The sequence below is a fragment of the Rattus rattus genome, chromosome 1 (genome assembly GCF_011064425.1).
Source record: "Rattus rattus isolate New Zealand chromosome 1, Rrattus_CSIRO_v1, whole genome shotgun sequence".
Classification (NCBI taxonomy): domain Eukaryota; kingdom Metazoa; phylum Chordata; class Mammalia; order Rodentia; family Muridae; genus Rattus; species Rattus rattus.
This window is the reverse complement of record NC_046154.1, coordinates 91,337,751-91,351,985: the sequence shown is the minus strand read 5'-3', so window position 1 is coordinate 91,351,985 and position 14,235 is coordinate 91,337,751. Positions and strand designations below refer to the sequence as shown.

Genomic DNA, 14,235 nt, shown 5'->3' with positions numbered 1-14,235 from the left:
GATGAAGGTTGAAATCATTTTCTCTTCCTTTCTTGTTTTTTTCTTGTTTTTCAAGGCAGGGTTTCTTTGTATAGCCCTGGCTGTCCTGGAACTCACTCTGTAGACCAGGCTGGCCTCAAACTCACATAGATCTGTCTGCCTATGCCTCCTGAGTGCCAAGATCAGAGGTGTGTGTATCCCCCTTCTCAGGAAAATAATTTTCTTAAATTGAGACAGCAACTGGAACCTGAATTTTAAGAGAAACCAAATGTCACTTCAGAAACTGAAGCATGGGCTCACTGGGCCCTGCAAGTGCAGGTAATGCTTATGAGTGACACATCTGTACTGCGAATCAGGGAACGTGGACTCGTTAAACCCTCCTAAGTACTAGACTTAGAGATAAGACAAGCCGGATTCGTGTAGTGTCAGTGACAACTAAGAAAAACCAACAAATGGGACTTGACAAGAGGATCATGGAACACAGGTCAAAAGCAGGGAGGGTTAAGGGAGCCTCTGACTAATAAGAATGAGACTTTCCATAGCTGAATTTCCTACAAGCCACTCCAATAAGAAGGTACGACAAAGACGTCGGAGATGTCCACCTAGAAGCTGCCAGTCTAGAAAAATTAGCTTGTATTTGCATACTGGGAGATCTTTTGGAAAGATGCAATAGAGACTAGAACACCAGGACACATGACTTTAAGGGACCATCAGCAAAGTAAGGGAGCTGGTAACTCATCCATTTAAAGACACAGCAAGAACTTAAGGTTGACAGCCATTAACATGGGCACTAGAGGGCAAGAAGGTTGACTAGAGAGTGATTGTATTAGTTACGTTCATATTGCTGTGATAAAACGCCATGACCGTGACAACAGGGGGCAGATGGTTTCAGAGAGATACGTCTCTCTCTACAGTCATGACAGGGAGGCATGGCAGCAAGGGACCGTCACAGAGCAGGAAGCTGAAAGTCACATCTTGAGCTGTAAGTAGGAAACAGGCCATACCTCTGTGTGTGGCACACACACAGTTGGGCCAGCCCTAATGAAAACACCCACCAACTGGGTGATGTCTCAAATGCCTGAGACTATGGGGGGATATCTCATTCAAATCATCCCAGGGATTAAGGACGGATGGACACTTACAGAGCAGGGGTATGAGGAGTTTTGTAGTTCATGGAAGGAAACAAAATTATTAGGAGTGTCCACCATCTCCAGAGATGCAGAAAAGAGACTGATCTAAGAATGTCTAAAATTATTACAAGAAAATATGACAATTAGGGAACTGGCGTGCAGGGAGAGGACAGGGAAAATTGAGGATTCTTTTTTAAATATCGTGAAGAGGAACGAGATTGAACGTTGAAGAGTCTTCTGGAGGCTAAGCAATAAGTATACAGTAGGGAAGGGGCTAGGTGAGGGAGGTGACTTCAGGCTACTGAGCCCTGGATTTCAGCTTTCTCCCTACCACTGTCAGAATGGTGACTGACTATACTCTTGCTCCTTATGGAAGACCATGCCTCTTGGGCTACCCTGTAGCATGGCATTTGGAATTGCTGCACCTCCTCTATAAAGAGATTATGCATGCCTACCCCTGAGCCAGGCGGCCTGCTCTGACCATTTGAAAGTGAGCTAAGTGAGCCACATCCAAGCAGTGATTTAAGGAGTAATTAAGTGGTTCCATTCACCCATTCTTTTCTTCTCCATGAAATAAAAGCTTGTTGTGAGCTGCTCATGTGGACAGGTTTACAGGAGAAGGTGATAATTAGAATCTCCAAGGTGAGAAAACATCTGTACTGTGAATTCCTTTTCTCCTGGAGAGATTCTGGTGTTTTTTCTACTAGTTCCTGGTTAAGAGACAAAAACCCGGGACTTTTAAGAAAAAAATTATTTTTTCCATATTGGGGATCAAATCTAGGTCCTTGTGAGAAATCACTCTCTATTCTGAGCTGTATCCCCAGCCCTATGGAAAGTTTTCAAATTACTCTTTGAAGAATTCCAAGCTTACCACCAAGAAACTAAAGACTTACTTGCACTGGTTCCTGTTTTCTTGAGTCTGTGCAGACTACTTGGGCTGTTCTTATTCACCCTCCCTGAAGACCACCGCTCTTCTTCTCCATCCAACTTAGAGACTAGGCCTTGTTTGGGATCTTGATTTCCTACTCATAAGAAATGGTAGACACTGAGGGTTGGACCAACCATTTCAGAAATCAAGCCCCAACTTTATTACTCCAGGGTCTTTCAAGGCTAATGAACATATATGGCTTCTGATGTTTCAAAATAAGGATGCCCATGAACCTCAACTAAGCACACCTTCCCTTTTGGAGGCAATGGCACAAGCATCATTCCTAGCACTTGTTGCTATTCTGTCTAAGCTCCACCCCACAGCTACTTGGCAGCAGCCAGGTATGCTCTGCCCCACAGTTGCCTAGCAACAGCCATATATAGTACCTGACACTATAAAAGGAGCTGCTTGCCCCCCCACCTCTTATCCCCTCTTACCCTCTCTTTCCCCTCTTGCTCTTTGTTCTTCTCTGTTCTTGCCCCAACCCCCCCATGTGCCCATGACTTGGCCACCTTTCCTCTCTTCTACTCTTCTCTCATTAAACCTCGCCATGTGAAACCATGGTGTCTTAGTATTTTCTGTCCAGGCATGGGTTGAGATTGAAAACCCTAACAGTACTAAAAAGGGATCAAAACTCCCTGACCAACCAACCACCACCACCACCCCCACCACTACCAAAATAAAACAAAACAAAACAAGAAAACATCAAGGGGAAACATGAAGGACTTGAGGAAGAAGGGACCAGGGAACATGTTCTGGGTGGTGGGGAACTGTCCTTACCCATCGAGGCTGGATTGCTGCAGTTCTCTAGCTTTGTATCCTTGTACACGTTTCTCTGCCCAGGTTCCAGCTGCTCCCATTCCTTCTGAGGAAAAGCCACAGACACATCCATGAACGTTACTGATTCCTATCATTCTTATTCAGTCTGGCATTTCTTAACTCTCCACATTCCCCAGTGATTTGAGCAGCAGAATTTGTTCTCAGGTACCCACTACTGCCCACAATATACATTTAAACATGCTCTCAACATGTAAAGGCAACCCCTCACCCTCACAGACCAGCACAGACTTTGGGACTGACTCTGAACAACCCCAACACTGACTGCCATAGCCTTCCCAATCTCCAGGTCAGTACAATTCTCCTTAACCATGCGAATAATTTTAACATCAACTCCCAACACCAAACACCAGCGGATGCTCCCGGGCACATGCCCATGGGCGCCTCAATCACCGAATCCCACAAGACACATTGATCTCTAATTCCCAGAAGCCCCCAAATCTCTAATAGGACTAATCCCCAAACCCTGACACCAACAGAACTCCTCACCAATGTCCATTACAGAAACCCTACTCTGTCAGCAAACCCCAGTTCTAGCCTCTCCATTCACTTTAAATAAAATCTACTGATCCCCCAGGGATCCTGCATCTTACGGTGATCTCAAGTACAGGCTGCGTTTAAGTTTTCTCCGTGTCTTTTAGGTACCTTAAGATCTAATGATGGACGGAAACGATTGCTTCCGCCATTTCTTAACCACTTTCACTATCTTAAGCCTGTTCACAGACTCACTAGCTTTTAATACATTAACCTTCTGTGGTTCAGTGATTCAATAGGAGAGTGACAAGGGTCCACATTGTGACTGTAATCACAGCAAACAGCTAGTAACTCAGAGCAAATCAGCTAATCAGGAGGGGATGAAGTCAGGGTGAAAGCAAACCAGGCGTCCAGGAATCCCTTCCCAGTACAGTCACACAGAACACACTCATCCCTCCAGAAACAAGTTTTGGCAACACATGTGAAATGGGTTGGAAAATCCGAGCAAAGGTCCAAAGAGGTTTTTACTGGGGGCTGGGTTATATTGGAAACATCTACTTGCACATACCTAGACTCCATTCCCTGAAGCCCAAAGTCTAATCTCAATCTCATAGCCTATATTAATTCACCATGCTCACATCCAGATGCACTCTGAAAGTGATTTCATTTTTCCCGTTCAACTCCAAATTGTCACCACAATCTCTTGCCTTTGACCATTGCAATAAACTTCTGACCTCTCACACCTACTTGTAGTGCATCTTCCATAGAGTAGCTAGTGATGATCTTTTTGATGTATCGATCAGATCAAATCCTTCCTTGCTTAAACCCAGTGGCTTCTTCATTGAAACCCACATCCAACATGGCCAATATGCTCTTACATGATCTAGAACCTTCTGCCACTGGTTTCATACTTTTCCACTTTCCCTGTGTGTGATCCAGTCACATTACTTTTTTCTCTTTTACCACAACAAGAAGTTAATTTCTATCTGAAGGCCTTAGCAATCGACATTCTTCCTTGAATACTTTTGGATCTCTGCATTAACCACAGCTTGTCACTGTGTTCAAATCAACTGCCATTTCTTTAAAGATTAAATCGAGAAACAAACACTCTCAATCTTACACTCTACCACACTATCCTCTTTTGCTTTCTTCATAGCAGTTACCCTTGCCTGGAATTATCTTACTTACATGTATATTTATGTTTTCACTGTCTCTTCTCTGGTTCTCAAATGTAAAAGACAGACTGGAGGGTGGGTAGTGGGGGGCGGGGGTGAAGAGATGGCTTAGTTGTTAGCACACTGGCTGCTCTTCTAGAGGATCTGAGTTCAATTCCCAGCACCCACATGACAGCTCACAACTGTTTAAATCCCAGTTCCAGGGGATCTGACACGCTCACCCCAATGTACATACAAAAAAATTAAATCGTTTTTTAAGTATGTTGCTACTTAAAATATTCTCTGGCATAAAATAGGTGTTCATCCTATACCCAAATATTCCTCAGTCACTAACATTCCCAACCTCCTCTACATAGAAGTTTCCAATTCCTATTCCAGTGACCTTACAGAATCTTCTATCATTTCGCCCTGCAAGTTCACAAACCCTTGGCCTCAGAATCATAGCATAGAATCATAAAAGACCTTTAATAATTATTAATAATTCCTACCAAGAACCCCATCACTAACGGGACACTTAGGACTACTGATACCTTTTCTCCCTAGATGACAATCTGCCATCCCTATAGGCACTTCAATATCCTCGTATTCCACCAACTACCATCCGCTCATTAGTCTCCAGGCTCCCCACTCACTGCCAGTCGTAGCACACAAAACACGGATTCTTAAAGACACTGCCTATTAGACTTCCAGGAATACCACGATCACTGACCCCAAGGCCTCAACTTCGAATCCTCAAATATCCCGAATGAGCCGATTCTCTAAATTTCAACACTGCCCCTCTAAACCGTGCAGCCTGTAATCCCAGTTACCTAAAACGCCAGCTCTCAAACAGTTCAAATTCTGATCCTTGTAAGGCTTCCCGTCTGTAATACATCACAAAGCCCTCATTTCTGATCTTGCTAGCTTTCCAGACCCAGACTCAGTCACTGTGACTGTTACGGACGCCTCCCTGCCCCCAAGCATCACTTTTCCAGCCAGATCCGACAAAATACTGATTTCCTAAAATTACAGCAATCCCCAACTCCATATGCCCCCAATATCACGGACATTTAATATTACATATGCCCATAATACCCTAATACCTTGATTCCTTAGAACACCGGCCTCCCCAAACGACTATTGAGCACTGACGCCACAGATTCTCAAATCTTGTCTACTCATACTCCGATCACCCTCCAATCACCGACAGCCAAACCGCCCCCAAAACCTGTCCACCCTCACCGCATCGCTCTCTGCAGGCTCGGGTGTAGCCATCTCCTTCGGACGCCTGGCTTTGTCCGCACTCCTCCGGCCCACCGCCTCTGGCTTTGTCAGGTCCTTGTTGGAGTCAGAGGCCGACATGGCGGCCACCCCGGGCACCGCTTCAGAGGGTCCCCGGGTTTCGATGGCGGAGCCCTGTGGAGACTGCTTGTGGGCGCGGCCATCTTGGCATGGATCCCTCCGTACAGCGGAGGCCGGGGCGCCCCTGGGGTCTCTGTGCAGGCAGGGCTGGCGACTGCTTTAGTCCTAGCTCCTGGAGCTGCAGTGTGTTCTAGGCTGGAAGTGCTGAGCGGAGCTGCTAGGCGGGACACGCACCGGAGAATCGAAATTCCGGAGGCTCAGGGAGGTCTCACTTCGGGAGTTCTGTTACGGAACTTAGAATTGCTTTTCCGAAGCGTTTTCCAATTGCAGTTGCCAGGGAAACCCGGGAGGCAGAATGAGGAATCCTACAGTGAAAGAAACAAGAAAAACCGGTCTTGACGAGTAACGTTGATTTACAGAGAAGGCATCTATCGCTGATACATAGGATAACTTCTTTGGATTACTGTCATAATGTTAGATTCGCATGGTTATTGTTTTTCATTTCTTTTCTTTTGAAATAATCCACCCTTCTTGTAAGGGGCCATCTGTAAATGAATTCTATACTCTAATTAGTCCATATAAAGGACACAAAACCCTGGTATTTTGTTTACAAGCTGTAAGCCCAGACAGGGCAAGTGCTGAGCTACTCTAGCTCACATCCCAGCAATACGTCCCTCCTTACTTGCTGTTTGAGTCTTACATGGGCTATTTCTGTTCCAACAGTCTGTCCTCAGGGCCCACATCTCCTGGCCACATGCTCAAGATACATCTGGCCTCTTGGTGGCCTCCTCCTCTTTCCATCTCCTCTCTCCTCCTTCCCATGGTCTCTCCTGAGACCCCCCCTCACTGGATCCTCTAATCTTGACTTTCTCTCTCTACAGCCCAACCATAATAGGTCTTTTCTTAACAGGTTACCTTGACTTGGGAAGCAAGGTTTCCACAACAAAGGCTGGTGTACTTGATAGCTTTTGTATACATACCAACCTCCAACACTTTCTTTTCCCTTTTCCTCCCTACCACCCCCCCAACACACACACACACACACACACACACACACACACACACACACACACACACACACACACTAGATAGGAGAGAAAGGATAAGAGAGGAGAGAGAGAAGATAAAAAGAGATCCCCAAATCTAACCTTTTCTTTGTTTCTTCCCTGACCACTACCAATAACAGCCTGTAGGCAGCACCCTAAATCCACCAAAATACCAATATCCACCGACCCCACATTGGGAATGAAGGCATTGTGTTCTTTAGAGTGTTTCCTGGTGTCTGGTGGCAATGGCATCTTTGGGGACCCTAAGATAATTGGGATGCTGACTAGATCCTGGGAGAGGTGAATGTTTTCCTTGCTGAGGTAGTCTGAGAGGATGGACCACCTGGGGCCAGCTGCTTTGACTTCATTGATTTGTTGAAGGCTACTTTTGTGCATTCAGGTGCTGATTTCTGTGTCCAGAGACACAGTTCCAGTCTGGACTTTGGTAGAACTCAGTATTTTGTAAAATATTGTTAAACAATTGTAAACATTAAAACATTGTAGAAGATTGATTAAATAAAGAGCTGATCAGCCTGATAGCAAGGCAGGAGAGCTAAAGGTGGGACTTCAGTAGCAAGAGAGAGAGAGAGAGGGAGAGAGAGAGAGAGAGAGAGAGAGAGAGAGAGAGAGAGAGAGAACAGAGAGAGAGAGAACAGAGAGAGAGGACAGAGACAGACAGACAGATACACACACACACACACACACACACACACACACACACACACACACAGAGGTGGGGGAGGGGCTCAGATGGGGACCAGGAGAGTCACCATCTCACCTTTGGGACCAAATAAAGAAGGAGGTACCAGGAGAGACTAAGATGTCAGGTAATGGGTCCTGTGGCTGGGAAGTAGGCCAGGCCAGCGTTGTCAGGTTAGAATAGTTAAGAATCTGTCCAGTTATAGTGCCTGAAGCTTTTATGAATACAAAGGTCTCCGTGGCGTCATTCAGAGCAAGGGCTGGAATCAGTACTTAAGGACCTATCTTATGCCCTTTCACCTAGTTCCATACAGAGAGCAGGCTCAAGAAATGTGACCTTTTACCTACTTACTGGCAGAGAGCAGGGTCTGGAATTTGAGGTATTTAGGGTTTCTTAGGGGTGAGAGAGCATTTTAGCATTTCTAAACTTCTGACTTGGCTGCATTTCTCATTCTTGCATCTGAAAACACATAAACTAGTAAAAGTAACTTCGTAGGGGCATTTTTTAATTAACTCATGTATGAAATGTGTGGTGTGTGCAAATCGGCTAATTAAGATTCTTTGCTCTATGCCTGGCCAGATGAAAGGCATGTGTAAGTCAGGCTAACCTGCAAAACTAAACTGTAATGGAGTGTTATACTCCCATCCATGCCATCTGAAAGGGCCGTGTAATAGTAAGTCACAAGGACCAAGAAGCCACAAAAGATTGCTACAGCAGAAACATCCCATCCGTGTCTCCTTAACTCTCCCCTCTGATAATCAGAGGGTTAGGAGTCAAAAGTTCTGAGACTTGTACCTGTATACAGGTCTCCCGTGGTCAAATCGAATACTTATTAACTTGGAAGGATCCACAGCCTTTTGTCTCTCGTGAAAATAAAGGCACGACATCTTCCCTAATGCAGCAAATTTCCTGACTTCATTATGAGGTTAGCACATCCTTAACTATTCTTGATATTGGACGATTTGAATCAGCAATCCTTTACAAAATTCAGCAGTTTTCAACAGCTGAGAAAATGATGAGTTAACCTGTCTCATTGACATTTTTAAAATGTAATGGTAAAGAATTATATAATCTGTCTCTGGAAGATCTCATACCCCCCCCCTTTGGTTTTCTAAGGATCTCCTTTAAAGTACAATTAGATCTTTCCACAATTACTTTACCCACAGGAATGAAGGCGTACCTGGGAGGTATTTTATGTTATAATACATAACAACAGATTGCTTCATTTTAATGGATACATATGATGAAGTGTATCAGTTTTAATTTGTAAAGGTATTCCCATGATAGCCATCATTTTTATAAATATAGAATTAGCCTTTTCAGAACTCAAGGCAGAAGCCCATTGGAGTCCTGAATAGGTATCAGTTACATTCTGTGCATCTGTTAATTTCCCAAACTCTGCAAAATGAAACACATCTGTCTACCAAGTTTCATTTCTTTGGGTCCCTTTAGGTTTACTTCCAGCAGGTAATAGAGCTTGATTATACAAGGAACAAATAGGACAATTTTTTACTAATTTCTTTGGCTTGTTGCCAGGTTGAAAAAGTGTTTTTTAATCTTCTATTATTTATATAATATCTTTTATGAAAATTTGAAGCTTTTAATACACTTCCTACTAATAGTTGATCGCACTTTATTTCTAGTACCAATGGCTCTGGAAAACCCATATGAGACTGAATATGGGTTATATATGATGGATGATCTCCATTTCAAATTATTTGTTGTAGTTGTATAAATAGCAAAGTTAATTCTGAATCATCAGGAATAAGTCCAGCAGCTTCTATATGTAAATCAATTCTTTCTGCATAGTAAGAGTCAGTAACTATCTTATGAGATTCTGGAAAATCTACTAGAACTATTGCAGCCTGTATAAAAAACACACCACTCGGTTATATTTGTAAGCTATGTGCCTTGATTGGGCATTCGTATAGTTTATCGCTACACTACTCTATTCCCCCGCTGTGAGACCCTTGCTACTTGTGGCTTCTCCAGGCCATGCGGTTCTGCTCCATCTTCCTTCCACCACTTCCTCCTCCTTCCCCCTCTCTCCCTGAGACCTCCCATCCTACCTTTTCTTTCCCTCTGCCCAATCTAGCCTTTATTTGACCAGTCAGAATGGGGAGAAGGTTTAACGAGATCACCTGAGTACCTGATCTATCCCTCATTGGGGGCAAGCCCTCTTGAGGAAGCAGAATTAATATTAAACTACAAACAGCACCAGGGCAACCCACAGCAAGAACCATGAGAGTAGCATATAGTTATGATTTTGAGCTGGACCATAGGGACTTTGAATTACTTTATTTATATATTGTGACTTATGAGATGCCATTACTAATTTATTGTTATCTGTATAAGAGGAAGGAGCTTTAGAAATTAGTGTTTCTCTTTCTATACGAGGAAGAATCCAACTAGTTCTTTTTATAAACTGAAGTTGCTTGCTTTAGGGATATTTGTTGTTAAATTCTCACTCAAATTATTTCAAGCTCTTTGCCAGTCCTCACTGATTACCCATAATGAGCCAATTTCAGCATTCATATAAGGCATTATAATCTCTGTTGGTTTTGTTCCTGCTAATTGACAGAGTCTTATTCCTGCCATCATAATCAAATCAGAAAACTTTTAAATATATGTTTTTAATTTTTTAACTCTGTTTATGGGGGGAAAGTATCCATTCCTAGGTATTCTCTTTGTTTAGGAATTCCCATGGGAGAATGAGCAGAAGACAAAATAACTACTATTGAGCTTGGGATCCAAACGATTTGTTTGTGCATCCTGTAATCTCTTCTCTACCAGAGCCAATTCTCTCTCAGCTTCAGCAGACAATTCTCTTGGAATATTTAAGTCTCAATCAAAATTTGATTTGAGATAAATTATTTCTTAGTTAATACAGTTGTGGGCAGTAGCCAGTTAGTATCTTCCAGCAATTAGTAGAAGTCATTAAAAGTTTGTAACTGATCTCTTCCGATGTGAACTTTCTGTGGTTTAATTTTCTGTAGCTGTATCTTATATCCTAGATAATTGAGAGAATCTCCTCTTTGTATTTTTCAGAAACAGTTTGTAATACCCAACAAGGTAAAATTCTTTTTATTTCTACAAATATTTTTCCTAAGGTATCTGTATCAGAGTCAGCCAGCAGGATATCATTCATAGAATTCTAAATTATAGATTGAGGAAACTTTATCAATTATTCCTAATGGCAGTTGTACAGAATACCCACACAAGGTGGGGCTGTTTAATCATTGCTGTGGGAAAGCCTTCCACTCATACCTTTGTGTGGGCTGTCTATGGCTAAATGTGGGCATAGTGAAAGCATATTTTCCTTATTCCTTCTCCTGCAGGGGTTTTGAGAAGTAGTCTTTTAAATCAATTACTATAATAGGCCATGCCTTAGGTAACAGAGAATTAAAGGGACGGCAGGTCGTAAGGAACCCACAAGCTGAATTACAATATTGGTAGCTCTTAGATCAGTTAGGATCCTCCATTTCCCAGATGTTTTCTTAATGATAAATATAAAAGGGTTCCAAGGACTGGTGAAATCTTTTATATGTTGAGCCTCCAGCTGTTCTTGGACCAGCTGTTGTAGGGCCCATAACTTATCTTTATTTAAGGGCCATTCCTCTTCCCAATCAGGCTTGTTAGTTAACCATTTTAATGGTAAGGCAGTTGGCACTCTATCAATAGTGACTCCATATAAATTTGGAGAGCCAGCATCGGCTGTGTCCTGTATGTCAATGAACAATCTGGATAGTCTGTAACTGTTTTTGCTAACATTTTTCAATATCATCATCAGAGCATCTATTTTATGGATTGTTTCTGAAGCTGAAGAAATGTTAATTTGTGTTTTCTGCTGTTATAATAGATCTCTTCCCCATAAATTCACGGCTATGTCTGTCACATATAGCCTTAATCTTTCTTTCTGACCTTCTGGTCCTATAAATTGAATCCATTTTAAACTTTGTTTTACCTGAGGTAATGTCTCAATCCATAAGAGTAGGGCTGATACTTTATGAAGTATCCAAGTTGGGTTGTAAGAATTTTGTGAATTTACATCTGCTCCAGTATCCACTAGGCCTTCAATCTCAATTGCATCTAACTGTAATTTCAATTTTGGTCTCTGATCATTCATAACAGTTTGCCAAAAATACTTGTATGATGGTTTGTATATGCTCAGCCCGGGGAGTGGCTCTATTAGTAAGTGTGGCTCTGTTGGAGTAGTTGTGTCACTGTGGGTGTGGACTTTAAAACCCTCATACTAGCTGCCTGGAAGTCAGTATTCTACTAGCTGCCTTCAGGTGAAGATTAGAACTCTCAGTTCTGCCTGCACCATGCCTGGCCAGCTGCTCCATCCTCCCATCTTGAAGATAATGGACTGAACCTCTGAACCTGTCAGCCTGCGCTAATTAAATGTTGTCCTTTATAAGACTTGCCTTGGTCACAGTGTCTGCTCACAGCAGTAAAACCCTAACTAAGACACCTTGTTTCCTGGTACTTTTAAAATCTCTTGTTGACTCCATTGGGGTAGTTAAGCTTAGAGCAGTGCTGCCTGTCATACCAGGCATTAAGTTTTCTAACTGCTTTCTAGAACAGTCTTTCCTGGCCTGACAGGGACCTCTGGCCCATGGGACCCAAGCAAGGCCCCTTAGACAGTCTCCTGATCACAAGGAATTTCCTCTTGTATTTCTAGGTAAAGGTCAGGCATAAGCCCTGTGGCTGCACTTTCTACATCTTTTACAAATCCCAGGAAGATTTCTCCATGAATTATCATTTAGTGAAAAAAATTGTTCCTAGGAACTGTTTACCTGCACTTCTTTAGAAAATTACATGGTCTTCTACAACAAAAACCACCAGGAACTCAGGGGCAGGACCCTTCTGGTCCCTGCCCTCACTGAGAGCTGAGCTCCCTGCTCCCAAATCCTATGGGAGACAGAGCTGAACACCCAGAAGTGTGGACAATCTTGAGACCGCAGGACAGACTGCCACTTCTGCCCACCTTTGCCCACACCCCTGGCCCAAAAGAAAACTGCATAGTGCCTCTGGACACAAGAATATAGGAGCAATCAGCTGCAGGAGCCCGTGGTCCAGGTCTGTGCCCAGAACTGAACTGAACCTGTCAAACAGCTCCCTGCACCCAAACCCATGGGGAGTGGGGAGGGAGAGCTGGACCCTCAGAAGTGTGGACACTCTTGAGAAATCAGAAGAGACTACTCTCTGCCCACATTCCCGACCCATGAGGAAAATGCCTAGTGCCATCTGTTCCCTGCTGCACACAGGGACCTAGGAGCAGTCAGGAGCAGGACCCTTCCAGTCCCTGCCCTTGCTGGGAGTTGAAAGCCAGCCAGGAGTGAATACACACCAGAGAGCAGAACATTTTGTTCCCAGAACTGGCTGAAAGAAAACAGGAAAACAGGTCTATAGGAGTGCTGACACACAGGCCTACAGGAGGGTCAAACTGCCAACAGAAACAGCAAGACAAGCTAACACCAGAGACAACCTGATGGCAAGAGACAAGCGCAGGAACCCAAGCAACAGAAACGAAGATTACTTGGCAACATCAGAGCCCAGTTCTCCCACCAAAGCAAACACTGGATATACAAACACACCGGAACAGGAAGATTTAGATTTAAAATCACATTTTATCATGATGATGGAGGACTTTAAGAAGGTCATAAATAACTCCCTTAAGGAAATACAGGACAACACACATAAACAAGTAGAAGCGCTTAAAGAGGAAACACAAAAATCTCTTAAAGAATTACAGGAAAACACAATCAAACAGGAGAAGGAATTGAAAAAAACATCCAGGACTTAAAAATGGAAATAGAAACAACAAAGAAAGCACAAGGGAGGCAACCCTGGAGATAGAAAAACCTAGGGAAGAGATCAGGAGTCATAGATGTGATCACCAACAGAAAACAAGAGCTAGAAGAGAGAATGTCAGGGGCAGAAAATACCATAGAAAAAAAACATCAACACAACCATCAAAGATAAAATAAAACAGAAAAAGCTCCTAGCTCAGAACATAGAGGAAATCCAGGACACAATGAGAAGATCAAACCTAAGGATAATAGGTATAGAAGAGAGTGAAGACTCCAAACTTAAAGGGCCAGAAGTATCTTCAACAAAATTATAGAAGAAAACTTCCCTAACCTAAAGAAAGAGATGCCCATAAACATACAAGAAGCCTAAAGAACTCCAAATAGATTGGACCAGAAATGAAATTCCTCCAGTCACATAATAGTCAAAACACCAAATGCACAAAACAAGGAAAGAATATTAAAAGCAGTAAAGGAAAAAGGTAAAGTAACATATAAAGGCAGACCTATCAGAATTCTCTACCAGACTTCTCACCAGAGACTATGAAAGCCAGAAGATCCTGGACAGATGTCATACAGACTCTAAGAGAACACAAATGCTAGCCCAAGCTACTATATCCAGCAAAACTCTCAATTAACATTGAGGGAGAAAACAAGGTATTAAATGACAAAACCAAATTTACACAGTACTTTTACACAAGTCCAGTCCTTCAAAAGATTATCGATGGAAAATTCCAACAAAGGGAGGGAAACTACACCATAGAAAAAAACAAGAAAGAAATCTCCTTGCAAAAAAACAAAACAAAACAAAC

At 42.9% G+C, this 14,235-nt stretch overlaps 1 protein-coding gene across 1 annotated transcript in view; it reads right to left on the bottom strand.

Annotated features, from left to right (window-relative positions):
• The window catches only part of Zfp37 (ZFP37 zinc finger protein), a 91,202-nt gene extending 85,073 nt beyond the window's left edge, over window positions 1–6,129 (bottom strand). The window contains 3 exon segments of the mRNA XM_032903388.1: window positions 2,003–2,131; window positions 2,818–2,902; window positions 5,745–6,129. Of these exon segments, the coding sequence (XP_032759279.1) occupies window positions 2,003–2,131; window positions 2,818–2,902; window positions 5,745–5,864 (334 nt within the window). The 5' untranslated portion in view covers window positions 5,865–6,129.
• Window positions 6,130–14,235: the final 8,106 nt, after the last annotated feature.